This window comes from Trematomus bernacchii, unplaced genomic scaffold, assembly GCF_902827165.1.
Source record: "Trematomus bernacchii unplaced genomic scaffold, fTreBer1.1, whole genome shotgun sequence".
Lineage (NCBI taxonomy): Eukaryota > Metazoa > Chordata > Actinopteri > Perciformes > Nototheniidae > Trematomus > Trematomus bernacchii.
This window is the reverse complement of record NW_022987513.1, coordinates 6,589,237-6,616,974: the sequence shown is the minus strand read 5'-3', so window position 1 is coordinate 6,616,974 and position 27,738 is coordinate 6,589,237. Positions and strand designations below refer to the sequence as shown.

General features: G+C 38.8%; 1 protein-coding gene across 5 annotated transcripts in view; it reads left to right on the top strand.

Annotated features, from left to right (window-relative positions):
- Nucleotides 1–27,738, top strand: part of camkk1a (calcium/calmodulin-dependent protein kinase kinase 1, alpha a) — an 82,684-nt gene that overhangs the window by 41,952 nt on the left and 12,994 nt on the right. For all 5 annotated transcript variants that reach the window (XR_004557740.1, XR_004557738.1, XR_004557739.1 and 2 more), the window contains exons 3-10: nucleotides 5,315–5,362; nucleotides 7,697–7,750; nucleotides 14,305–14,356; nucleotides 15,268–15,401; nucleotides 19,221–19,257; nucleotides 19,624–19,645; nucleotides 21,075–21,163; nucleotides 25,470–25,669. Coding sequence is in view for 2 of the 5 variants with exons in the window: in XM_034152619.1 (XP_034008510.1) it covers nucleotides 5,315–5,362; nucleotides 7,697–7,750; nucleotides 14,305–14,356; nucleotides 15,268–15,401; nucleotides 19,221–19,257; nucleotides 19,624–19,645; nucleotides 21,075–21,163; nucleotides 25,470–25,669 (636 nt within the window). In the remaining 3 variants the exon portion in view is untranslated. The remainder of the gene's footprint in view (nucleotides 1–5,314; nucleotides 5,363–7,696; nucleotides 7,751–14,304; nucleotides 14,357–15,267; nucleotides 15,402–19,220; nucleotides 19,258–19,623; nucleotides 19,646–21,074; nucleotides 21,164–25,469; nucleotides 25,670–27,738) is intronic.

Here is a 27,738-nt window from a genome sequence, read left to right as displayed (position 1 = left end):
GGCTGTGGAACCCCTCTGATTTTAACAGACTGCTGCCACAGACTCCCAGACCTGTCATTGTGTCCTTTCCGATCTGGAAATGGAGTTGCAGCCTCTCGCACTGAACCATGAAAAGGACTCATGTTGCTTGTATTTCCCTGCTCTCTCTGAATCTACAGTATAAAACAGCAGAGGGAAAAAAAGAGAGTGAAAAGTACTTCTTGAATGCATAAACATCAGTTATGGCTGACATTTTGAGTTTATTCACTGTTTCTCAATATAACAGCAGTCACCACATTGGAAAAGTGGTTAAGAATAACTCGCACATGCATGTTTTCCCAATTGGTGTCAGATTCTATTTCTCCGACCCTCATTAAGGACAGTGAAATGTCCACCTTGACATGTAATGAACCCAAGTGCTATAAGCCATATGAGGATAATCTGCGTGTACAGATTTGGTTTAACTAAAGCACCAAAACTGTTCACTTCTTTTTCTTTCTCTGTGGCAGAAAAACTTCTCTTTGGTTCTCACTACTGACTTTCTCATCCCATTTTTAATTGTGTCTCACTCTATTTTGTACACATAAAATTATTGTGTACAATTTTCTTTCCTCCTGGGAAGTGGGAGGATTTCTTAAGAACCCATACACTTTTCTGTTTTGTGTGTTCAAGTTAGGATTAAGAGAATCCAGAGAAAACCGACCAAAATCATGGGGTTAAATGTATGCCTTTAAGCAAACTGCACCCAATAGTAGGCCACAAGGCACATCCAACGTTATGAAAGACATGCAAGGTTACAATTCCAGTACCGAGGTTTAGGCACCAAAGCTAAGTGGAAGGGTTACGTAATTATGTTAGTTACACACTTTGCTTACATATTCCAAATCATAGGGATGTAACGATACACTCAACTGACGATTCGATACGATTCACGATTTTAAGTTCACGATACGATTTTCTCACGATTTATTAATTTTTTTAACAGAATGACTGAAAAATATTTCTGTATTTATATAAACTATACAAAGCGACGTACATGTTCTCATCAAAAGTGCAACTGAAACTGTGCAACTGTATTTTATCTTAAATAACAAAAATATACATAACTGGATTTTGAAAACAAATCCCTCATCAAAATGAAACATTTCTTTTTATTTATGGATATCTTACTAATCACTCCCCTTTTTAAACTGTATTTTTATTTATTTACTGTCCTATAGTACACATTGGAATGATTTCTTACCTTGTTTTTTACAACTATGTTAAATAGATAAAGGTGTGCATTGGAAATATTTGTTTACATAGATGACCAAACAATTTGAGACCCACTGAGATAACTTTAGACTAAAGTCAAAGTGTTATCTAAACACTCAGGGAGTCCTTTACCTCACTGAGCTGTAGTTATCAGCCTCTCAGTCTGACAGGAGAGAGCTCTCCCTCCACCTTGTTGTAGAAACAGCTCTTTATACCCGTTAGCGCAGCTAGCACCAGATGCTAATAACAACAGCAATCCCCGTAACTGGTGCGCGCTCGCTCTCTCTGGCTCTCTCTAGCTCGCTCTCTCTGGCTCTCTCTCGCTCACTCTCACAAAATGCGCTCGTGCCACACACACACACACAGAGGATGTGTGCTCCTCCGTGGCGATGACGGCTTGCCTTAAAAAGTAATAATAAACACATTTGAAAAGTGGGGGGGGACATGTCCCCCCTGTCCCCAGTGGAAATTATCCAGAGTTATCCAGTGTGTCGATTTCACGGGCATTTCGTTGGACGTTTGCACTGAGGAGAGCAGCTGCCACGGCAAGTTGTTGTTCTAGATAGCGTTCAATCATGTCCAGACTGCTGTTCCAGCTAATCAAATCAAATCAAAATGAGTTCACGCCCTGTGCCGTTTAAAGAATTGTATCGCGATTCATTTTTTAGCTCAACCGATTTTAATCTTAACGCATCTGTACCGATTTTTAACCGGTTCACTGTGCATTGTTACATCCCTAAATCAACTAAAAAAACGTTAACGTTGACTTTTGGTTTCACATAGGACAGGAATGCAGGTCCCTTCTTGGGTGAAAGTCTCATAGGCAGGAATTGTGATGCAATGAAAGTGTCGCAATTTTTAAAGTTTTTTTCAGTAATTTTAAGTTTATGTGGCAAAACTATATGGATAGCTTTAGGAAACACACCACGTATTGGTTCAAAATAAATAAACGTACTAGCCGAAGTTTGTTACATGGATTAGTTATGTGACTTTGCTTACATAGGCTACGTCATTTTAAATAACTGTACCTTGAATATAATGTTGACTTTTTGGTTTCACACAAGCGACACCACTCTGGTCTTCTGGGGGAAAGTCCTGTTGTGTGTTTAACCAGACAATCCTCCACTCAACAATATCAATATATGATGGTGAACTGAACCCTCATGATGGGTAGCAATTGAAAAACTTTTAAAAGCTATTTAATGGCCTGACATCATCCAAAGGGAATGGAATAGAAATGACCGTGACAATATTGGAACATTTAAGTGTTAAACTTGAATATACAAATGTCTCTACCCGAAATGTCTTCGAAAAAGTTCAGCCACAAAAAGTTTACAATTGTATCTGTTACATCTGACTAAGTGTACAATAAATTAGCAGCAGCAGATGCAATTGAAAATTACTAACTTTGGCAGCCCCTCAAGCTAAGATTAATGTTAGTGTCACAGTTCATTAGTAGAGTAAATGATGTGCTTATCCTGACATTGTCATGTATTCTGGACACTGATACAGAACTAAATATCTGTTCATTTGGTATTTCATCTTAAAGAAAAATCTATTTTAGTTCCTCAACCCAACCCAAGGAAATAAACCATCTTATTCTGCAAGGCTCTCACTTTGCTACAGCCAGGATACCGCTCTGTAAAAATTGATTTAAAATGAAAGGTTTAGGAAATGATTTTACACATACTGAACAGGTTTTAAATAGTATCCAACACAAATTCCTTTTTTATTACATATACATCCTGAGGCAGGTATCCTCATCATTCATCATAAGAAGGAAATTCATGGCCATTGATTTTGAACACCACAGTGGCAGTGATGTATTTGTTATGCACTGATATTGATCAGATGTTCCAGTAATGGATGCAGGGTGGGATGTGGAAAGGTTTCTCACTGAGGAAAGACAGCGCTGGTTATCCAAGCAATAGTCCAACATAACAGTGTGACCGAAAAAGCCCTCTAAAGATTTATCTGAGCCCTGTGAAGCATTTATCCATGTGCATGTGTGGCAGATGTATTTAAGGCTTTCTGCATGGCCTCTTTATCCATCAGGCCTGACAGACAGAGTATTAACTGCAGTGGACGCTGAGCATGTGGTGGCAAAATGTGAACCCAATAGAAGTCCTCTCAGACAATCCCCACTGCTCTTTTCTTTGGCTTCTCCTCATTTGACTTTCCCTTTATCCTTTGCCGCCCTATTTTTCTACATTCTCTTTATCTCTTTTCAACCAATCAAAGCATTCTTTAAGAAAAATTTCCACTGCTTGCCTCACCTACCAAAGCGCTGTCCTCTTTTTCATCTCCAACCCTTTCTCATAATCCCTGCCCACAGTACTTCACACCATTATAGCCTACAGTGCATAACCCTCGAATGCACGATCCTTACATCTCCCACAGCACAGCCACGCTCAGTACAAGCTACATAACCAGAGAGTTATGTAACCCACTACATAATGTCATATTTTCTAAAATACCTTGCCTAGTGGAAACTGAAGTCCTGCGCCATGCAGTACTTTCACTCGGTGTGTTTATTACATCTGTGTTCTTATAACTCTGATCCTGTTAACGTGTCCCGGTATCAAGCCTCAGGCCACTAACTGGAACTGCTTTCAATCAATTTTCTCCACAGCTTTATCCCCTTCGTTTGAACTGCAGTGCATGATATATATTCCAGGGAATAAAGTGTTTGCCAATAATGTTAAATGTATATCATTATGTATTATTCCAAATATTAATAGATAACCAAATTCGTTTTAATTGACTTTAAAAGCACAGTAGACTATTGGGGAGAGACTAGTTAAATGTAATTATTACCAGGTACAATTACTTGGAAACAAATTATGTAATTAAATGATAGTTGTATATCAAAAAGGTTGGTGTTTACGAAGAGGTTACATCCACATGTTTTCTTTTTAGGAAAAAGCTTACCAATTTAACATTGTTTTGCCACTGATATGAGTTTAAAATCTATATTTTTAGGGAGATTTAAGCTAGATTGCCCAGTTTAAAACAAACAAGAAAAAAGAGAAGATAAAGAAGAAGCAGGCTATGGCTGCACCAAATAGTCTCCTAAACGTTAGCCGGCTAAAAAAATCTCAGTCCAGCAATTTTTCAATACTTTTGTAGTGTCAGCCAAAATCTCATCAGACTTCATTCTGGAGCTGTGCCTGGTCATTAGGTCAAATCTTTTGGGCAGGAAATACAAAATGTAGGATCATTTTGAGCGTGGAAATATATATAATTATATATACAAATAATTACATGTAGTACAATCAACCATAATGTTACTTATAATGTTCATTCTCAGCCCTGGAACTGAAACCATTTTGTGAAGCCAAAAACATATAATATTAATAATCATAAAAGTGCAACGACTAGTAGACTAATTGCCTGAATTGACCATTACTAATCAACTAGGAAAATATTTTGTCAAGGACAGCCCTAAATCTTGTTGACTGGTGAGCCAAACATGTCGTCGTCGATATGTACGTTTTCACAGATACAGAAGAAGAGGACTCAATTGCTATTTGAAATACAAGCTTTTTTATGCATCATATAGAGACATATAGTTCAGTTAGATTTTGTTAGGCCCATAAGATATTTAATAATTCACCCTAGCATATCTTAAAAATCATTTGTTATGTTATCTGCAAATCCATATCGTGTATCCCTAATGTTCTCTGTTTATTTTCCGCTCATTGACTTTGCTGTCTGTGTGCACCCCATGCCTCTGAATTGCCCCCCTTCCCACGTCCTGCTGTGGTCTGCTCCTCTCCGCCGTGCCCCTGGCTGACTCTGTGCTGTAGCAGCGGTTGCTATGGAACTGCAAATCAGCCATTTACGCAGTAGCACTCTAATGGATTTGCAGACAGTAAACAGAAACTACAGACTGCATCGTTACCTACATCTCTGAAATAAATGACTCTCAGCACGTATACACACACAGACAGCGGGGACGCTTTGTTCCCGTACCAAAGGCAGCCCTGTTTCTCTTTGCTTTGGATGATGAAAGTGCCTGTCATGTTTATGTTGATGATTTAGTTCCTCATGTCCCCCATCTTTTCTGTCCCCCTTACAGGACTGTATCCAGTTGAACCAGTACAAGCTGAAGAGTGAGATTGGAAAGGTGAGTTTTTTCCTTTTTTGCTGAATTAGGAGTGGTTTAAGAAAAGAGAAGATTGACCCTTTGCCCTTATTTAGAAATTAATTTGGTTAGAAACGCAATAATCATAGCATGTTAGCTGTCAACTGTAATGCTAGCGGATTCATTTGCACTTGTTTTTTTTATTATTTGGAACTAATGAGATGAAAATTACTATAGTAAAAATCCTTCTTATCAAACTCTGTCAACGGGGAAACTGTTCATTTCAATTATTTATATTTATGAAATGTTCATACAAAGGTTAGTCTGATCGTTATCTACATGACAATTAAAAGAAGAAAAACAAATTGTTATTAAAATCCTCTTTAATGCTCACCACTTATCCTGGAGTCTTGTCTCGGGGGAAGCAGTTCCATCAGAGTGCCCCAAACTTCCCCTTTCCCATGCCACGACTGGGGGATTCCAAAGCGCTCCCAGGCCAACCTGGAGATACAGTATAATCCCCCCACCTGGTCCTGGGTCTGCCCGTCTGCCTCCTCCCAGCTGAACGTGCCTGGAACACCTGCCTAGGAAGATGGCTAGGTGGCATCCTTACCAGGTGCCTTACCACCTCAACTGGCTCCTTACTATGTGAACGAACAGCGGCTCTACTCAGAGTCCCTCCGGGATGACTAAACTTCTCGCCTTATCCCTGGGAGATTCCAGCCACCCTCTGGAGGAAACCCATTACAGCCGCTAGTATTCGCAATCTCATCCTCTTGGTCATGACCCATCCCTCCTGACAATAGGTGAGGGAAGGAACGAAGATGGACGGTTAGATTGAGTGCTTTGCCTTATGGCTCAGCTCTCTCTTCGTCACAATGGCTGGACAATTTCTTATTGAGATCAATTTGACCCAGACTGACATGCTCACTGGGGTTTTGAAATGTACCACTGAAAGTAAAGGTGAAGCTAAAGGAAATGTCAACTTCATTATGGTGCTAAATAAATAGTCAGAGGATCACCAGAGCTATTAGGATTCATCATCAGGGGACTATGAATAGCTGTACAGAAGGTGTACAACAATCCATCCAAAGGAGATATTTCCATCTGGACAAAAGTGGACAGACGGACTATCATCAAGAGCCTCACCTTTAGCATGGCCATCAAAAACAAACTGTGTGACAAAATCACTAGATTTGGTATCGTAAGGAGGATGAAATAAAAAGCACAACATTCAAAGAGTGCTGTAGAATTCATGTGGCGTGCTAGACCATTTCAAACTCCATAGAAGACACTGAGCGGCGGCATTACTAAATCTGACAGCACACCAGAACGACTCAGGGTTTTGCATTTCAAAAAGTGACGCTTGGAGATAAACTCTGCAGGGAATTCACTGTGGCAGCAAAAGAGATGGAAATTGAAAAAACTGGATAACTGAAAAGAGCTAATCTTGTTATACAATAAGGCAAGACACACTGTGTTTTTAGATGATCAAACAGCATGTATATGGCCTATATACAGCAGCAGTATTGTTTGATATTAAAGTAGTAGATATTTAATTTTAAAAAAGGACAAACATCAGATTGATATCTATATGTACACTTGATCATATCTGTGTTCAGAAATTAATCAGTGATGTCCTATTCTCTATTTTTAAACAGAGTGAATCCGTGAACACTGAATTGCTTCCGATTTGATCAGTTTTTAAAAATCTAAATTTGGAGGATTTCACACTCTAAAGCAAACAAATTGATTTTTGAGTGTCCATGAGATACTTGTCTTCCATTCATTTACCATCAGCCAGCTGGCAAATTTGGCCAAGCAAGACATGAAAAGTTATATAACGCGCACACTTTATTTAATTCCTGTGCGCATGTGATCAGCTTTCCAAGCAGTTTTGTTACATGTTTGTTCCTATCAGAGAAGAAACCATACTAGGATAAAAAATGTGGTGTGTGTGTGTGTGTGTGTGTGTGTGTGTGTGTGTGTATGTGGTGTGTGTGTGTGTGTGTGTGTGTGTGTGTGTGTGTGTGTGTGTGTGTGTGTGTGTGTGTGTGTGTGTGTGTGTGTGTGTGTGTGTGTGTGTGTGTGTGTGTGTGTGTGTGTGTGTGTGTGTGTGTGTGTGTGTGTGTGTGTGTGTGTGTGTGTGTGTGTGTGTGTGTGTGTGTGTGTGTGTGTGTGTGTGTGTGTGTGTGTGTGTGTGTGTGTGTGTGTGTGTGTGTGTGTGTGTGTGTGTGTGTGTGTGTGTGTGTGTGTGTGTGTGTGTGTGTGTGTGTGTTAATGTGGAGCATACAAAATAACATTGGATCTTCGTGTAATAATGTTTTACTGTGAACAAATATACCCACATCTGAATATGTTTTTACTGTATTGCAGGGCTCCTACGGTGTGGTTAAACTTGCCTACAATGAGGATGATGACAAACATTATGTAAGTTCTTGTTTTCTATTCCATGCAGCAACTCGTCTCTCAGTTTCTATTGCAAGCTTTACGTAGTCTTAATCATCCCATAGGGGTTCCTTTCGGTAAAATGACTATTTGACTCGCCTACTTAGATTTTTTGCTATTTACCTTATGTGAGAAACTGCTAAATTACTAAAACTTTTGCAGTTTGGAATCAAAACGTCTTTGCAAAAGGCGGGGCCTGGAAATACTCATCAACAATTTCATCAACAATTTATCCAATTATCATACATTTGAGTGGATATGTTTAATCCGTGTTTGGGAATGGGACAACCAAAGCATTTTCATGCTGACCCTAAATCTGCATCTCAAACCCTGATTAGCAGAATATCACTGAGATCTGAAGTATCGTAATTATTTAATGTGGGTGTGGCCTCATGAGGCAGGAAAAATAGTGCCACGGCGACAATGCTGTATGCAGCTTTAATTAAATATTATCCCGCGAATTACACACCGACTAAATCAATAATTTGACACAACAAATTGATTCAAACATGATTTTATTCAGTGATAAAGGATCGTTTTGCTTCCACCGAGAAAAATTAGTCAGTTCTACTGAATTGTTATGGCTGGTTTTTATACTCTTTTTCATTACTTTATTATAGGTCTCAGATATATACAAAAAATGTCTCTGAAGTGTTTGGCTCGAAATACCAAACAGATCATGCATTGCAGCATCCTATAATCCCCTCTGTTTCAGCCCTGTTTCAAAAGTGCTGATTCTGTAGCTTTTAGAATAAGGAGCCACTCCCCACGCCCCTCTGAGAGATATTTGGTTAAAAAGAACACAATGGTGCTCTAGGAGGAGATTCAGGGTATAAGGTGGGGGGGGGGTTACCTTGGTTGGTTATTGGCTAATGGTTACACAAGCCAAAACATCGTTATGACATCATAAAGTGGCCAAAATCTGATCAGCTCATTTTCAGACAGGTTTTTATATAAATGGATCAGGACGAAAAGAGAGCAAATCTTTTTTCCTGAAACTTTCAGAATCTCTTTACACAGAGGGGACACATGTTTATGTATAAAAGACATGAACAATTTGATTTTGCATAATAGGTCCCCTTTAAAATGAAAACAGCTTTGGTCGAGGTTTGTCTGTTCACATTTTCTTTTCAATTAACCAGTTTTTAAACACCTCTAGAGCTCAAACCTTGTTCCTTTTAGTTCCTTTAATTTATTTGTCTCATCTTCTTGTTGTTCTTGTTCACTTTCTTTTGTCTTTACTGTGTAGACATCCTGAATCTTAAGTTTCATGCTCTTAAAAAATATAAAAGCAAATCTTAAAACATTTCCATGTTTTTGGTGTTTTTCTGAAAGAGGAAAACTAATCTGTTTTTTTGGCCACAGCTGAAGTTGTGGATCAATATGATTGGACATGATCTGCCTTGATCAGAGCGTCCTCAGCAACGGTGTGCTTTCCAAATGTCCAAAATGACCAATCAGAATTGAGTATACAATTGAGCCATGTCACATGATATTAACAGATCTTTTGATTTTGTTAGTCCTTCCATCTTGTTGCTTAGTTGTTAGTCCAAGGCATTTGTTGCCTTGTAAGAAACTTGGAAATGAAAGTGACTTCTGGTGCTTCTTAAAGTGCTTCCAAGACTTTATGATCTATTTTCAAAGCAGTGCTGCTGTTGCTTTGATTGCCGGTAGCTGCTCAGAGGTCGGTTCAATCTGGATGTGAGCCAGTAATAGTCATTTCAGGTGTTTGCATCAAAGGGATATACACTTAAAAGCTTGGCAAACCCTGTAAGCCTTTTTATGTTTAAACATATCTCAGCTGCTACGTAAAGTAACAATGAAAGTGTTTGGATGAGTCATGCGGACTACAGCTGCCAACCCTGGATGTGTTTAAGATGTGCTTTTGAACTGGAGCCAGTGAGAGCTCCGAGCTAAACACAACCCAGTATTAACATGGCAGCTTGTAAATGGGCTGCAGAACGATAAACAACAGCGGTTTATGTAAGGCCAGAGATGAACCCTGTAACATTAGTGAAATATTATAACAAGTGAGAGTTTATATAGAGGAATAATGACATGCAGCTTTAAATAATGTCCAACTGTAGAACTTCAATATCAATATCTTTGGTGCAAGATTGTCCATAAAATGTGCATTTATTGCAGATTGTCCATAGCAGCGTAACAAAAAGTGTCCTGTGCTGGATTTGGGTGTCTGAGTGTGTGGGGTGTTATAGTCCAGTGGGGGCAGGGGAGAGAGGGGGGAGAGAGGGGAGGGAGGGGAGAGAGGGGAGAGAGGGGGGAGAGGGGGGAGAGATAAACATGACCTCATTAAAAGAGCTGAAAACGGCAACTATTATCATTATTTTCTGTTAATTGACAATTCAATCACTAATGCAGCTCTTTTGCAAATGTAACAAGCTTTTTTGCGGTTATGTCTCCCAGCACCTGACCAACTTTTGGCAAAGATCATGTTCTTGGTTTAGTACATAACATCCAATCCAATCCACTTTATTTATATAGCCCATTTTAAAAACAGAGGGTTTGCCAAAGTGCTTCACAATGAACATAACATTATAATAAAATATAATATTACACGAATAGATAAAAGGCACACATAAGAATAGATAAAAGGCACACATAAGAATAGATAAAAGGCACACATAAGAACAATAAACATGTTTACTTTATTAACATTTAACGGAACCATAATCTTTCCCAGGCCAACACTACACATGTTTTTAATGATGGCTGTAATGGCACTTGACTCCAGACTGTATATCTAGATGTTCCCAAGTATATTCCCATAACAGACAGAAAAGCATGTTCAATAACATTTTATTTAGCTGATTTTCTGGAAATTTGCTTTGTGCTAAATGTGGATAAAAAGCGGACTAATGTGCTTTTCTGTGTACACCCACCATCCACTCAGACCTCCTCTCTATGACTAGTCAGCAGTACATAAATATAGCTCTTCCCACACTACGGAAAAGTAGCCTTTGCCTTTTTAAAATGGCATCCGCCAAGCAGATTGGTGATTTTCCTTTGTCAGAATCACCCAAAATGAAACCACAGATTCATGAACAATTTTCAAATGCAACAATTCCTTCCGCCTGTCCCTACATACAGTATTTTGTTAAGTCTTTCCTTCCGCTCTGTGTGGAAGCACTGTTGCTGATTGTTGACGCGGATGTCACTTTCCGGGACAGACTGCAGGTTATTGCCTTCTGGCTCAAATGACAGACACATCTGAAATAACAATGACAGAAATCAGGAGAGGAGTAATGACTGCATGGAGGGTGATTCTATTTCCTGGCAATCTGGGCGGGTTTCATAAAAAAAATGATTGCATATTTCCTGCATATCTGCAGCATGAGCCCACATACAGTATGCACCAATATCACACACACAGCAGAGACAGGAAATATAATATATGATGGATATTATTTATTAGTTTACCTATTTCTCATTGGTTTAGGTAAAGGTATAAACAGGAGTTTTGTGCAAAAGGAATTACTGTTATTACATTATGTTTTTTAATATTAAATTACAACACTTAATGTGTATTCCAAGTTCTCAGACTTGGCATCAACATCCTGAGGAAAACACTGATACATATTTATGTTGATAAATTATAGGATGAATTAAAATAGGTTTTAACTTGAAATGATTTAAGGACCAATTATTACCACTGTTAGGATTTACCACAAAGGTCTTTTCTTCAAGTGAGCTCGAACCCCAGGTTTTATCGTCAGAGACACGTTAAAGAATATTAAAGGTCTCTGAATCCTGCCAGTGTTAGTGTGGCATCATGTGTTGCATAATTACCATGATCACTACTTGATTGGCAGGCGTCCAATTGGGATTCAGGCCCTTCATCAGCCTCAGGGGGCCAAAGTAAATGAAATGTATGCAGCCTCCACTCAACTTAATTGTAATTGATAGAGCGATGAGTTCATAAGCAGGAGCACACACATACACACAACAGCTGTGCATGGTACCAGATTTGGGGAATTTATCAAAATGATATTAAATATAGCCTTTCTAATATACAAAAACTGTCAACATGTTATCCGCTTGTGGGCCGCAGTTGAGTTTTGTTCAATAAATGAAGCTCAATAAATTACATTCACCTACACAATTGGTAACATTAAGGCCAATACAAACTGACAATGTGCAGGTCTTAAACTTATATTTATGAAATCAAATGTACATACTTTTTAAAGTCAGCCTCTTTTAGCCATAGCCATTCCCTTTCCATTGAGTAGTTCTCAATGTCAGTTAGATTCAGTTTGCTGACAAAATGTACATAAGGGACAATTGGGAAACAATGCTGCCATACATCAAGTATGACTATTTACTTTTCTACAGCCGTGTTTAAGTTTTATTAAATTACTGTGTTCAAGTGTTCAACCAGGAGAATCACAGAGTGGATATGAACAGAATCTCACTGTATTCGTCAATAGGTTAAGCATCGACAGCACATCAAAATGCATCTACATAACAAAACATGGTCATTTTTTATTTTGAAAGCAGGTCAGTTTTAAACGTTTCAAGGAGTAATGGAACAATTGGCTTTTTTTAAAACTTTTTTTTTTTGTGACAAAAATCTTAAATCTTTGCCGATGTCAACACTCAGTATAGGGTAAGCCCATTAACCTTAATTTCTCGGCTATAACGTGTTTGATTTTAATCTCTTAGCAAACAGTGCACATGTCTCGTTTACATGCAGAGACTTGTTTGTTTGCAGATTAGACTTCTGAAGAATTCAAAGAAGGCACAATTGCTCATTGAAGGAATTATATGGTGACTGACATCATACCTAAACCTTTAAATGTCCCCCCTCTTACAAAATAAATGTCCTGCGGTCAAGATTTTGACTGCCTTTGATCGACAACACCTACACCTCACCAGTACCTCCTTTGCACATACTCAGAAGCCCTTTAACTGACTCACAAAACCTCAATTACTGCCATACTTACCAATTACATGTTTGATAAACTACATTTTCTGTGTTAAACTTCTTTGGCACACCTTCTACCAAAAAATTCAGAATTTCATTTTCTAATGGCATTATAACTGTCCAGGTACAGCAACGTAAAAATCACGAGCAAATAATAATAGATGCAATAATTTTTTTTTGGTTGACACACACACACACACACACACACACACACACACACACACACACACGCACCCCACACACACTCAAAACCATGGAAACTGGATACAGGGGAGGATCTACTCTCCTGCCAAAACGGTTTTCTGCACAGTCATAGCCATGGCGTCCAGTTTTAAAAAGGAACTGCTGAGCCGGAACAATCTGAGGTGTTGAAGTAGAAGAAAATGTTCCACTTCACCATGAAGCAATGATCAGTGAAATGGTGCCATGCCATTATTCCGACATTTCCATATTTTTAAACTAATAGTTGGAAAATGTCCCATTTGATTCAAAGCCCGTTGGTCCGACAGCCCTTTTGCTGAGATGCGTATTGCACACACTCTCCCTGCAACAAACACAAGCATATGGATAATTATCGTGTAAAATGACGTAATTGTTCCTTCACTGTCTTGATATTTTTATACAACATGACCCACCCTACTCTGCCTCAGATTGGCTATCTTGATATTTGAAGCCTTGCCCTAATCAATCTACCTACTCATGCCTCGTTGCCTGAATGGTAGAGTTGGTTAAGTTTAGGCATGATAACTGAACTAGCCCAACCATTGGTCAAATGACATACTGTCGGAAGCCGCGAATGAAGAACACGGAGCAACACTGTCAGCGCATACATTTACGTACCTTAATACATGCAGTAAAGGGCACCAACACAAAGCAATACTTAACAATAACAACAACTGTAATGCTTCAGCATTAAACACTGACACACATCACCGAGGTCACAATATCAATCGATCCAGCAGCGCAATAGCCTATAGGCAAAACACAGAAGATCAACAAAATATATGACATAAGATATTTGTTTTTTGCATATTTTTGGAATTATTATTTTACCCACCTAGGAAACTGGAAACAAGTGTGTTTTGGTTAGGGATAACGTACTGTCGGACTAGCAGAATAGTGGGTTATCAGGAAAATCCTTAGTTAATCTCCCTGACATTCTGATAACATGGTATTATTTTCGAGAAATGTCTCTAAAAGAAAGTGTGTTCTTCTTTTGCATAACCAATTCCTTGTTATAAAACATTATGTCGTTGAGTGTTTCCTGTCACACACACGCACACTCACCATTTTCCTTTTTACATGCTCTTTTGCATAAAAGACATTCAGTTGCCTCTGACCTTTTAAAAAGCATAATAAGACGGTTAATGAATCCATTTACTTAAAATACTTACCTAACAAACCTTCAAAGTGTTACTTTTTACTTTTTTTCCATCTACATTTCCATTGCCCAACTAAAAGTGTAATCTATTTTATTTATTGGTAAACCTGCTTTAGTTTAATTTAAGAATAGATATCACTTCTTGATTAAAGGTTTTACTCTTTATACTACCGGCATGTAAACCGTATGTGAACTCATTCTCTACTTTCCTAGGCCATGAAGCTGGTTTCCAAGAAGAAGTTAATTAAGCAGTGTGGTTTTCCACGTAAGTCCTATTCTATTCTTCTTGACACATACATGACATTTAAAAGCAGATTGAGATAATAAAAATGTTATTGATCTCCGATGATATACATGTCATTGCAAAAATAAGTCATAATTTAAAGGGGAAACGGTTTTGAACCTGTGAAAACAAGTGTCAAACGACAAACAATTTGTGCACTATAAACACTTTTGCAGTGTTTTTTTTTGCCTGCCCTTTGAAGCATCAAGATTGTGTTAGACACTTTATTTAAAAGGGGACACATATACATTTTGGTTTCTTGAGTGGCTACCAACCCAGAAACTGTGAAATATGTCAACCCAGACAGTTTTTTGTTGCCAGCTTAGTTACGAAAACATGGATTCTATGAGCCAATTCGATTTGGGTCCCCTTACAATGTCACATGCAGTCTCATTCAACTGTTTCGTCTCCCATACTAGTGTCTTCAAACAAGGCTTCAAAACAACCTTTTTTAAAGGTGTGACATATTTTTCTTGCAAGCTAATTAGAGAAAATTAGGCTTTTTCCAAAGGGAGTCTTAAAGAGACAGGCACTGAAACAGAGCTTTTCGGACAGCTATGAGAACAAAATATGAAAACATGTAAATATTTCCTAGTAGAAACTCAAAATACAAGCATAAACCTGAAAATGAGCATAAGATGTCTACTTAAAATCTTGTTTTGAATACTTCGACAGCTGTATTATCCCTATTAGCAAAAGGGGTTTGCTCTGAGGGATACCAGACTGCTGCCTTCAGGGGGATTGTAAGACTAAAACCTAAATCCTAACTAACGTAGCAGTGAAGACAATTTGAGTTACTATAGATAATCATGTTATATGATTGCTCCTGTCAAGATAATCATTATCAAATTAATCATATTGTGTGTGTGTGTGGTTTTCGTGGTGGTCTCCAGGTCGCCCACCCCCAAGAGGACCCAAGGCGGCTCAAGGAGAGCAGCCCAAAATCTTAGGACCCCTGGAGAGGGTCTACCAAGAGATCGCCATCCTCAAAAAACTGGACCATGTCAACATTGTGAAGCTGGTGGAGGTGAGAGAGTCTCTTCTCATTTGGTTCAGAAACCAACCAACGCATCAGTGTTATTGATATGAGACTTAAAGGACCAGTGGGGAGCATTAGAGACATCTGGCACTGAGGTTACAGATTACAACCAATTTAAATGGTCAAATGATGTATATTTGGTTCGTTTTTATTGTCATTGTTACTTATTCAAAAACCCCTGAATGAACCTCCTTTGGGGTTCTCTTAGGGTTAGCAGTTTTAGACATGCTAGCAGAAAAGCATTGTAAGTTTGTCCATTGGTCCACCACTTTTGTCCAAACTGAAATATCTCAACAACTATTGGATTGGATTGCAAAAGCTCTGCATAAGAAAACACTTAACTGGTGTGTTTCAGCAAATGTAGATATGTTTAATGTCAAATACTTTGAGCTGGAAAGGAAGTGGACATATGCAGTAGGGGGTTGCATTTGTAGTATTTATAACAAATGATAATTCAAATGACATTTAAAGCATAGGCTTAGCAGAGTAAACCACCTTTTAAATTACAAAAATATACACATGAGTAAAATATTTAAAGGTCCCATAGCGTCAAAGGTAAGACTGGTATGTATTATTATAAATCAAATAAAGAACTAAAATATATCAAAATGTATAATTCAAGAACAATTATGAATGACTATCAGTCTTTATCTCTATGCCCTTTGGTTGTGTCTTTCGTCATGGCAGGAAGTGACATTAAGCAAGCCAACAATCTGAGATTCAAATTTCAAGCACGCATTGTTAAACTAAACTGAAAATGGCTATCTTGCTGAAGGAAAATGTGCCATTTCACAACAGTTTCTCTGATAATAATGTTGACATCCACAACAGGCTTGCTTCAGGTCTGGATTATCCTTTAGCCCTGTGTCTTCAGATAACCTCTCTTGCTGTGTACCCTGACTTCACATTTTTATCTATGTCAAATCTGTTTATATCGCACCAAAAATGGTAGCTCAACCCTGTGCTGCCAGTAAACAGTTGGCAGATTGAATAGATTTACCCTCCAGCACACCTACAGTTTCCCTCTGTCATTATAGTGTTGCGATTTTTGGTGAAAAACAGTCATTTAGATAGATTCTCATAATAACAGCCAATACTCTCCAACGTGTGTCGGGTTGAGGACTCTAGAAGATGGATAGACTTTCATACAGAGGCGGCTGTTTATGAAAGATGATTTTCAAGACGTGACTCGAGATGCCCGCCGCTCCCTTGCGATATCATCTGAGTGATTTTCCATCTTGGGCAGATGGCGGGGGCGTCGTGGTCGAGAGTCAAGCTCAGGGACCTAGTCGGGAGGAGAGCTGTCTGGCTTGCTCGGGTGTAGAGAGTGCCAGAAATATAATTGTTGAACCTTCTCTTAATTAGTAAAGCTCAAGACAGACAGCAAAGGGTATAAGTCTGCTTTTCTCCTCTCCTTCTTTCCCGTTTCATTTTTTAAACTGGGCTGTGCTGGGGTCACCATCACATTCAATACTGGTTTCCAACTGAGACTGCAGTCGGGTCCATCTAATTATGAATATACTTTTAAAAACATGATAGGCAATACCAAGTGGAACAAATTCAAGCTAATATGGTCATTTGTTGAAGATGGTGTGGAAAGAGCGACCACCTCAGTGTTAACGTCCAAGCCTCACTTTGTGTAATTTCTCCATAAATCAAGAATAAATCCTAGGCGCTGCATTTATCAACAGCTACAAATGAGACGCTGGGCTACTAATGGTTTGCACTTTGTAACAGCTCACATACTGTAAGCATGTTGTCCTTTTACTCAGGACAGAGGAAACATACAGTAAGAGTGTTTATTTAAGTGTATAAGACCGTGTGAGCAAACATGGTGAATGATTGATCATACTGACTTTCGTTGCCTGTTCAAACTGACATCCTCTTGCTTTACAGAAACATTTCCTGCTCTTGTTTTTCAATACTCTGTGTCCTTGGACGGTGTTTACCTTCACTGTGGTAATTTAAATTCACCAGCGTGTTGTGTTTAATCTGAACCCCGAGCACTTTAAGGATTTTTCTTTTTTAAATCCTGTCACATTTCATTTACTGTGGCCTTGTTTTTCACTGCAGTAAGCCCTGAACACCTATGGAAAGTGCCAGCACTATAATGGCTGGAGTGGGTTGTGGGTGGTTAAAACATGTATTTTTGACAGTATAGTTACAGAGTAATGCCATAAATGTAAAAGAATAATTTATTTTTATTTTACAAATATTAAGGGGAATATTGAGTCTTTATATACTTGTATGTTGATAAGGTATACTTTACTTTATATTGTTCCCATGATTGATACCAAAATTGGGCTACAAAAATCGGGGCTTCACATGATAATATTACGATAATGCTATTGACACTTTTACAACCTGTATTTACAACCTCTCTTGTCCTCTCCTCTGTGTTTTGTGTACAGTTCTTGGTGTCCAAAGAAAATAATTTGTTCAATGAAAAATCTAAAAATCCTTTCTGATGAATTATGTAAATGTGGTGATTTAAAAACAGACAGAAATACGCCTTTCAAAACCACCTGGAGGGCTTTGGGGCTCAGAAGGTTAAACCGATGCTCCAGATGGACTGTGTGCCCCGGGGCATTGTGGGATCAGAGAGCAATAACCCTGTAGAACTATGCGCCATCTACTCCAGTGGGATGGCCTGTTTTTCATTAACCCGGTTTAAACTGGATTATCAACTGGTTTATTAACTGGTTTGTTTTAATCCCATTTGAAAAACACTCCACTAACTCACAATATTAACTCGCAGGATGTACTCGTTTTACATTGCACTCCTATATTATAGTTGGACATACAATGGACCAACATGTCCTCATACCTTAAGAACAAAGTGACATATGTGATTGTTGGAGAGTACCAGCGACAGGCACTCCTGGTTTTAAACACATGATTTATGTGAAAATTGGAACAAAATGTATTAGTAAGCAGTGGCATTTCTAGACCAATTCTAGTGTGAAATATAAAATAAAATAATTAATATTTGTTGTTTGTTTCAGTAACAGCATTTGAGACAGTAACTTTATGACATTTTTTATTAAATGACATTTTTGAAAGCAGAATATATTAAAGTTAAATGTGGCTCTAGTTACAGCACATTCTTTGCTTCAACACAATCACCATTGGTATTATCATATACTTTTCTTTCTGAGTGAGCCAAAGGGGGGTCCTAGCTCAGTGTTATAGGGGCACTGGCCCCTGCTGGTAAGGTTAAGGAAACATAATGTGTTGGGTAGATTTTTGAGATATTGCATTTTTACTTCAAATGTTCTTCTTTTTCATCAAAGCGTGGGACCTCAATTACCCATAACACAACTTGGGTCACTCAGGAGTTTTGTAGTCCTCAGATCCAATGAACACTTTAATTCATCAAATTTCACACTGTTCCCTCTGGAGCCACAAAAGGCTTTGTACAAACCTTTTTCACAAAAGGTTTAAACTGTGACTCTGGGGTTTTGTGTCAAAATCAAATGTTCTTCAATAGAAAATCTGCAGATATTGAACAAAGAGCCAGAGGGTTGACAATTACAGAGTTTGCAATAACATCTCCATACCAATGTCCTCACTTTTGAGAACTTCAAACTGCTTTCATGAGAACAAATAACAGTTTAAAATATATTTTTTCAAACTTTTAATAAAAGTTTCAAAGGCGATATCATCACGATTCCCTCATTACTTTTCATAGTCCCTGGTAAGAAATACAATACTTTTGAATGTGTCCAACAGAATGCTGATTTTTATATTTTCCACACTCGAATGTAGTGGAATTTCCCATTGATGATGATAATGTTAATGTTGCAGGTACTGGATGATCCAGCGGAGGACAACCTTCATATGGGTAAGCAGAACTTATTTTCTTTTTACCAAATCTTCTTACTCTTTGTTCGGCCTCTCCTCAGCCTTTGGCGCTCGGCACATATGCCACTAACAAGTGTTCATATGACTTATTCATAATTCAGGCCATCTCCTGCTTCCTTCCACACCACCCCAGGCCTCACACATTATGCAGAAATCTTCCATCAGCAGTGCCAGGTCACAGTTAGGGTGCCCGTGACACGTCAAACTCTTTATGTGCTTAAAGTGGCACATTCGTAATAATAGAGTGATGCTGGGGTGTAAGCAGCGATCAAACTGAGCCGGATGAATTAATAAATTGTTTAATCTTACATGTTCTTATTTCCTCTTCCCTCTCTTTTTCTGACAGTGTTTGAGCTGATGCCGAAAGGGTGAGTAAAGAACATGTCCTTTTTTTTTCCTTTTTTAATAATTTAAGGCTCCTGCTCCTCTGCCTTCACCTCCTCATTTCTTCATCCCTCCATCCCTGCCCTTCAATACCCGAGCTGACACAGCGCGGGTGTTTGTTCCATCCCAGACTTCAAAGGGATTCATAATGTTCTTAGTTCTCTACAGTTATTACCAGTGGCAGTAATCCGTCTGAATGTTTCACGCCCTAATGCACGGGCTGTTTCTTCCTACACCACAAACCAAAATAGTGATGATCTATTGATCGGAGGCCCTTTGTTATTTTACACAAAGAGAAGTGGGAGAGGGGAAGCTGGTATCATTTCACACCTGCTCATAAATGAGTTATGCACACCTTTTGTTTGCTTTTTCATAATGAGAGAAGGTGTTTGCTCTCTTGTTGCCCCCAGGAGAAAAACGACAGACAGCGGAGCGTATTAATACTGCTGCTATTTGCTTAGTACTAAATAAATATTATCACCTTTGCTCACTATTTTTTCTCTCATTTCCATTTTTTTAATATTTTTATATATATATTTTGTATTTTGTGCTATTTTTCCTAAATATTTATTATCACTATTAATCTATCTCTATCTCTTCATCTATAGAGGTACACATGTTTCCTGTCCTTAAATGGGCATTATAACTGAACTGCTGATCAATGTACATCCTGAAAATCTGATTATCAAAACAGTTGCTATCAACATGGATTATATATTGACAACAAATAAAATTATTTCATATACTGTATGAGATGCAGTTTTGTGGGATACTGCTTTGTATTTTACTTATTCTAATATGGTGCAACTGTCACACAACCTAATTTCCCCTTGGGATATATAAAGTATACTAAGTGATTGATTGGTTATTGATTGATTGATACTTGTATTGCTACTGCTACTTATTCTATTACAATAGTATCAATTCATGCTATGTGAAAGCTGTGTTTGTACAATATTGTATGTATTTCTCCTGGATGACAAATACAACTGCTACTGCTAATAAGCACCTGACAAAGTATTACATGAGATTAAATGTTTTTTGATTTGAAATTTAAATCCCCCCTTTAATTTCAAGTCAAGCATTGCATAAACAAGTTGTCAGTCTATAGTGCCAACAATTTTAACAATTGATAAATGTTTCTCCTGAATCCCTAAGAGACAAGTAGTTTTATTTCTATCCTGTGCACTTATCAGAACATGCTAAATACTGTACGTTTTTCTATTGTCAGATTTGGGATCAGAGATGTCTTTATCATACATATTGAGTATCAGTGATGTTTGATCAGGACGTTAAAGTATGCTTAAATTAAATATGTATTAAAATGTCTTCACATTGGGGATCATATTCCTGTGCTAATGATTACAAACTGTCTTTGTATGTGTTTGTTTCCTATCCTGTGTGGATTTGCAGTCCAGTGATGGAGGTTCCCTCAGATACTCCTTTGTCAGAGGAGCAGGCGAGATTATACTTCAGAGATGTCATCCTGGGCATGGAGTACCGTAAGTACCTCACGCAGAACAAAAAGCTTTTAAAACTGTGAAGCGTTTAAGTGACACGAATACATGCTTTTTAGCTATTTGTCTCTAGTGCCCCACCTACATGCGTTATCTAACTACTCTTTACAATGAACGAGCATTTTCCTTTTAATTTACAAGGACAAAGTGCTTGTGACCCTTTATTCTCATGCTCCTTGGGGGTCTGGCTGCAGATCTGTGCTGTACACGTCATCAGTATTGAGCTTCTGTTGGGTGAAAGCTGTCGCCTCATTTGTTGAACAAGATCCATTTCACCAGGCTGGATGATTAGGGATCAATGCTGCCTCTCTCTATAAGCTCTGAGGTGCATCTTGGAAAATAAGCTACAAAGACTCATAGAGACAACTACAAGCGTATGTAAAATCCATTTACACTTTTGTTATTTTCATCCAAAAAAAATACATTTTGCCTCTGGTTCTCCATTACATTACACAAATACAGCCTGTGGAGTATATAGTAAGTATTACAGAAAGCGAAAATATCTAAACCCAAATTTAGATTTTGACAAACTATAGGATCAAATGTATTACGGTGTTAAATTATTCTCTGTTGTGCCTTTTCTTGTGTATTTAAAAAAAAAAATCTTTAAATCAATGCAATTCTGATCTGATAGGGAACTAGTTAAACCTTTTACAACATGCATTTTCCCGCCTCATGCATTACAATTACAATCATCTTTCTCACTGAATGTTACAGGGTTACCATGTTTAGCTTATAGTAGCCATATTTACCTTCTGTAAGACAATAGCGTCACCTAAATAATCGACATTCTAGATATCTGTAGTCATTCCTGAGGACATTGACGCTGGGTATTTTAGGCTTAATTGCATAGGCTTCTAATGAGTCAAGTTCCTCATATTTAAAAAAAACAAAAACATTCTTAGACGAGAAGGCCCCACTTATCCAATCAGTGAAGTGTCTGAGGGCTTAGCTGCAGACGGCTGCTAAGTGTTAGCGCTTAGAGACGTACTTCACTTTCAGTCCTAGATGAACTCAGGCTCACATTCATATCATTTTTATGGTCAAAGTGACGATTTATTATCTGCTGTAATTAGTGTGAATGCTGTCACAAGACCTTCAGCTATAAAACTTATTCTTCAGACTTTTGATATCTTTTACACTTTTTGAGATATTTAACTTAAAGTGGACCTATCATGCTATATTTAAATGATATATTGTAGGGCCATACCTATATAAGGTATATTTATACGTTTCTGTTTTCAAAATACCAAACAGATCATGCATTTTAGCCATGCCTCATTTCGCTCTATTTGCTGTTCTCCAGCCCTGTTTTTGCAGGGGGCTGATTCTGTGAGCTGCAGCTGACCACGCCCCCCTGCAGGAGAGGGGAGCGTGCTCTGATCAAGTCAGAAGAGGGGGAGAAAAAGAGATCTCCGTCCTCCGTGTTTTATTCTTATATGATTTATATAGAGTCATTATTCATTTGTTTTAAAGCTCAATAAATAACAAAGAAGACCTTTGACCGGCACTTTTCTAATTTTGTCCGGAAGATTTAATCTTTAACGGACATCTTGACCGGCGAAAGAAAACCTAACTGAAACTCTGCAGCACGGTCCCCTCGTTCCTTGGAAGAGGCGGAGAGGTGGGTGTTTGTCATCTGCTGGTGGACTAACCAGAGAGAATTACAGTGCTTGCCTCGACGGGGAGGGATTGCATTGAATTAAAGCAGCGGGAGCAAACGCTTGCCTCGGGGAGGGAGAAAAAAAGCCACAGCGGAGAATAAACAGAAGGGTAACCATGGCAACCATGCGCGGGAAGTCTTCTTCGCTGCTTTTGTGGCAGACTACAGCGCCGCTTACAGGCCTGGCATATGTACTACAGCGTCTCCAGCGCTTTCGAGCGGCAATGTCCGGCCGTGGCCCAACCCCACATTCCCCTGATAGGTGGAGAGTTGGCCCAATAGCCGTAGCTGATCTTTCGTCAGAGCAGCAGCTGCAAACCTTTAGTAAATCTGCCAAAAATGCCACATTATTGACCCAAAAGTACACAAACAGCAGACTCAGACGCTCGTCAGGGTCCTGACATGCTGCACGCGTTGACATTTTACCGATATCAGCTACCGTTTTTAAAACTATAGTTCGAAATGTAAGAGGTTTATCTCTCATTCAGATCAATGAAAAGGCTCTCCTTTCACTGCACATCTCCATGGTAACCTTTGATCTCTGCACACAGGTGTTTGATAACGTCGTCACCTCAAACACAAACACAGTGGCCGTTTCTCAATCGCGATGATATTGGCTTCCAAGCCAATATTTCAAGGATGCTACGTCATCGAGTGCCGCCGAAGGACTGTTCCAATCTCCAGCATACTTGGAATTCCACCGAGGCCGCGTCCTTGGTTTGGGGGAAATTTCGAGGCTGCACATGGGTAGACTTCGCGTCCTTAAAATCCCCACAATGCTTTGCGCATGGACCAATTTCCCCAAATCTGTGGCGGAAGATGTAAGGCGGGGCCTCTCATATGACGCACACCTGCACACTTGCTAGCCTGTTCCACTCTTCGTTTTCCGAATGCCAGGAAGTATTCTTTCCTTGCTTCTGAAGCAAGATGCTCGGCTCGGCTGTGCTACCAAGCCAGCATCCTCGCGATTGAGAAACGGCCACAGACTGTCTCAGCCTATTATTTTCTGTCTGATGGAGACTTCATACTGACTTCAACATGTTCCACATGTTTTATACATTATTGGTGACGTATGGTTTTAGTTCAAATGTTTGCAGTTAAAATATTCTGCTGCTTTTCAAAGTGTTTTTACTTTATTTTCTCTTCTTAATACACATTCATTCACTACTACTTACATTGAATATTTAACTCCTTCAGCGTACTTTCAGCAACAGAAACTATTCAACTATTGCATTATTCAGCTATTTCAGGACATTGAGGCTATACATGTTGTTGCTTATACCTTTTTTAAACCTTTGCTTTGAAATATTAAGCTTCTAAACTATTTTCCATCCAGAGACCATTCAACTAATACAATATTCAGCTTTTTCTGCATTTTCAGCTAAATTCAGCAACAAATGTTCACAGTTTACAGCATTCGCACGCATTTTATAGTTATGACTTATGTCTCATTTCTATGGTCAAGGTGACGATTTATTATCTGCTGTAATTATGACTTATGTCTCATACTTTCTTCTCTTTTCTTTACTACGTTACCCATTATGCAAAATCCACTTGTTCATGTCTTTTATACATAAACATGTGTCCCCTCTGTGTAAAGAGATTCGGAAAGTTTCAGGAAAAAAGATTCTCTCTCTTTTTGTCCTGATCCATTTATATAAAAACCTGTCTGAAAATGAGCTGATCAGATTTTGGCCACTTTGTGGGTTTTTTTTGCGTTGTGTAGCCTTATCACCTGAATCTCCTCTAGAGCAGGGGTTCCCAACCTTTTTTCCCAAGAGCCCCCCCCAAATGAGGGGGGGGGCGCAACAGCGGTAATTAAAGTTTAAAAGTCTCAAAAATGCTACAACTACTGTCACAAACTGGATGAATGTGAAGTATTTTGTTAAAGGAGGATGAAAGCGTAATCAAGGAGCACTATTGGAGTGACGTTGATGGTTATTGGACTCAGGATTAATTAATTTGGATTCGCTGTATCGCCACGTGCTGAAAAGTGCTATATAAATAAAATTGCCTTGCCTTGCTGTATGAAGAAATTAAAGGACGGCGCAAGTGGAAACAATTCACAAAGGGATTAAACTGTTTAAAACACATGTTCAAAGTAAGCCGGATTTTGCCGATGTGTTTATGTGGATTCAAAAGTCGTAGTCGCCCCCCAGGTTGGGAACCACTGCTCTAGAGCACCATTGTGTTTTTTTAACCAAATATTTTGCAGAGGGGCGTGGCCAGCAGCAGCTCATTAGCATTTAAAGATACAGACACAGAATCAAAACATGCACCGTTCTGCTTTATGAATCTTGATATATTAATTAAATAAATGTGATTGTAAAGTATCTGTCCATATTGAATACTAATTACAAGGACCATAAATGGGCGGCTATGGCGCAGTGGTAAGTGTGTTGGTGTTCGGATCAGGGGAGCACAGGTTCAAACCCCACTGCAGTCAGCATGTCATTGTGTCCCTGGGCAAGACACTTCACCCCAAATTGCTCCTATGGGGATTGAGTATGTAAGTCGCTTTGGATAAAAGCGTCTAACAAGTGACATGTAATGTAATGTAATAAATGGCACATTTCTTGGCGCACAAAAGATCAGAGAATCTGACAGTTAACTTCCTCTTATCCTCAGTGCACTACCAGAAGATTGTCCACAGGGACATCAAGCCCTCTAACTTGCTCCTGGGGGACGACGGCCACGTGAAGATAGCGGATTTTGGGGTCAGCAACCAGTTTGAAGGCAACGATGCCTTACTGTCCAGCACTGCTGGCACTCCTGCATTTATGGCCCCAGAGACCCTTTCAGACGCGCGAAAGAGCTTTAGTGGAAAAGTGAGTAAACTTCATTTATTCATTGTGAGCGTCCCTGAGTTTGAGCTCCCCTGATTACAGGGACCGCAGGTGTCTAAACTTTATGATTATAAAATGAAAATCATTAAACCAAGATGAGCTTTCAGAACTTTGCCGGGCTGCTAATCCAAGGAGAAAATTGTCATCATCAGTCTTTTCCCCTGTGTGTGTAAGCTGGTAATAAAGGAGCCAGTAATGCAGCTGAGAGAAGCACCATCAGCAGAGTCAGGAAATGGAATGATCGTTTTTAGATACCTGATATTGACTTGGGAACATTTTTTTACATCATTTTACTCTTGCTACTTTCGCAGTCAATCAATGATCAGTCATGTATATCGCAAATATCCCGCCACTAGTCCATATAACACTTGGAGTGATTCCACCTCTTTATACAATCCACCTCTCTCTGCGATCAATACAAAAAAAATTATTACAAGGAGAAGAAATATATATTGCATTATGACCACTGCTTGTGAATCCACTACACCTGCTAATTTATAAACCATTTTCAGACAAAATTAGTGATTTGAGTGAGTGTTTATCACGATTTATAAATTCATTTTAGGACCAAATATTGTTATTGCACTTTTCATATTCAAAAAGACAAAGCAGTGCTTTCACTTCCATGTGGCCCCTGCTAATTTCTTCAATTTAGAAGCAAAATATGAAGTGTTGCCCAAAGATAAAAATAGATATTTCACCACGGATTGTCGGGCACAGTACTGTATGTGAGCAGCGGCATTGACATCTTACCAAAAGGGATGCCAAAATACTAGTTTATAAAGTGCTTGATCTGGTATGCAGGCTGCAGCCGATATTTCTATGAGCAGAGCAAGCTTTTTCACTGCAATATCAATGTTCTTTAAATTGCAGGAAGCCAACATTTTTTTAAATATTGGATTCATTTGTAGCATTGACCTGAACCTCCCTTTCCAGGCTCAGCTCGCCTGTTGGATTTAGAAAACAAAAATGTGCTTTCTTTTAACTACCTTTTCTTAACCTTGAAGAAAAACGTCATGGTGATACGGAAAGATGTGAGAGGAACTCATTAGGACATGGCTATGTAATTATGTTGCAACATCGGATGTTGTTTAAGTGGTCGTGCAGTTGGGAATTTACCATATTTTTACAAAGATTAACTACATAAAACACATCTTTATACAGGCACACAAAATTGGACAATGGTGAAAAGATATATCTTCATCTCGAAAGGTTGGAATTAAAATATAAAAGTGAAAGGAAATGGATGCCAGCACTTACCATTATATCAATTGGATGAAGACGACCCCTTTCACTACAGGAGGTAATGAAGCATGTTGGACCCCCTTTATTATATTTTACAGAACTCAAACAGCTCTCATTATGGCCACCACTTAAGTCCTTCTGGGTCATTTCACTCAGTTAGAAACCTTCCTAAGTGAAAACGTGAATACAACCGCAACAAAATTCCCAACACGGATGTCTTATTATCCGGCATTTTAGGTGCATGTCATGCTGCTTCCATTAGTTGTTATCACAAATGACAGACTGATGGATTTGCTAGAGGAGGGTCCTTGCATGTCTACAAAAGACAGAGAAGAAGAGTAGATCTGATTGCAGACAGAAGGGATGTCAGAGCCATTCAAGGGCCTGAAGAAATAAATGCAGTCCTTTTGATGGCCTCTTGTCTTCTGATTAGTGTCGTATTCTTGCTGATTTGGATTTGTTCAAGCCGTGCTCCAGAGATCTTTTGTCTCCGTTATGCACCAACATTTCTGATTTTGGTGTAAATCAGCAGTAAAATATTTTAATATCTGACACTCGTATGTCACTAATACCCCTTCCGCTATCAGTCAGGGTTGTATGGTTAAGAATGTTAGTCATACAACAGCACCAAAAATAAAAGTCAGAAGGCTAGTTGTGTCATTTTAGATCCATCAACGATAAGAAATTGATTCCTAAAAGAGCTATTTATCCAGGGAGAGGGAGGACAGACAAGATGATGGATGACTAGATTGCCTCTGTAACCAATCACACAAAACATTACCTAACAATGTCCCATAAATCACTAT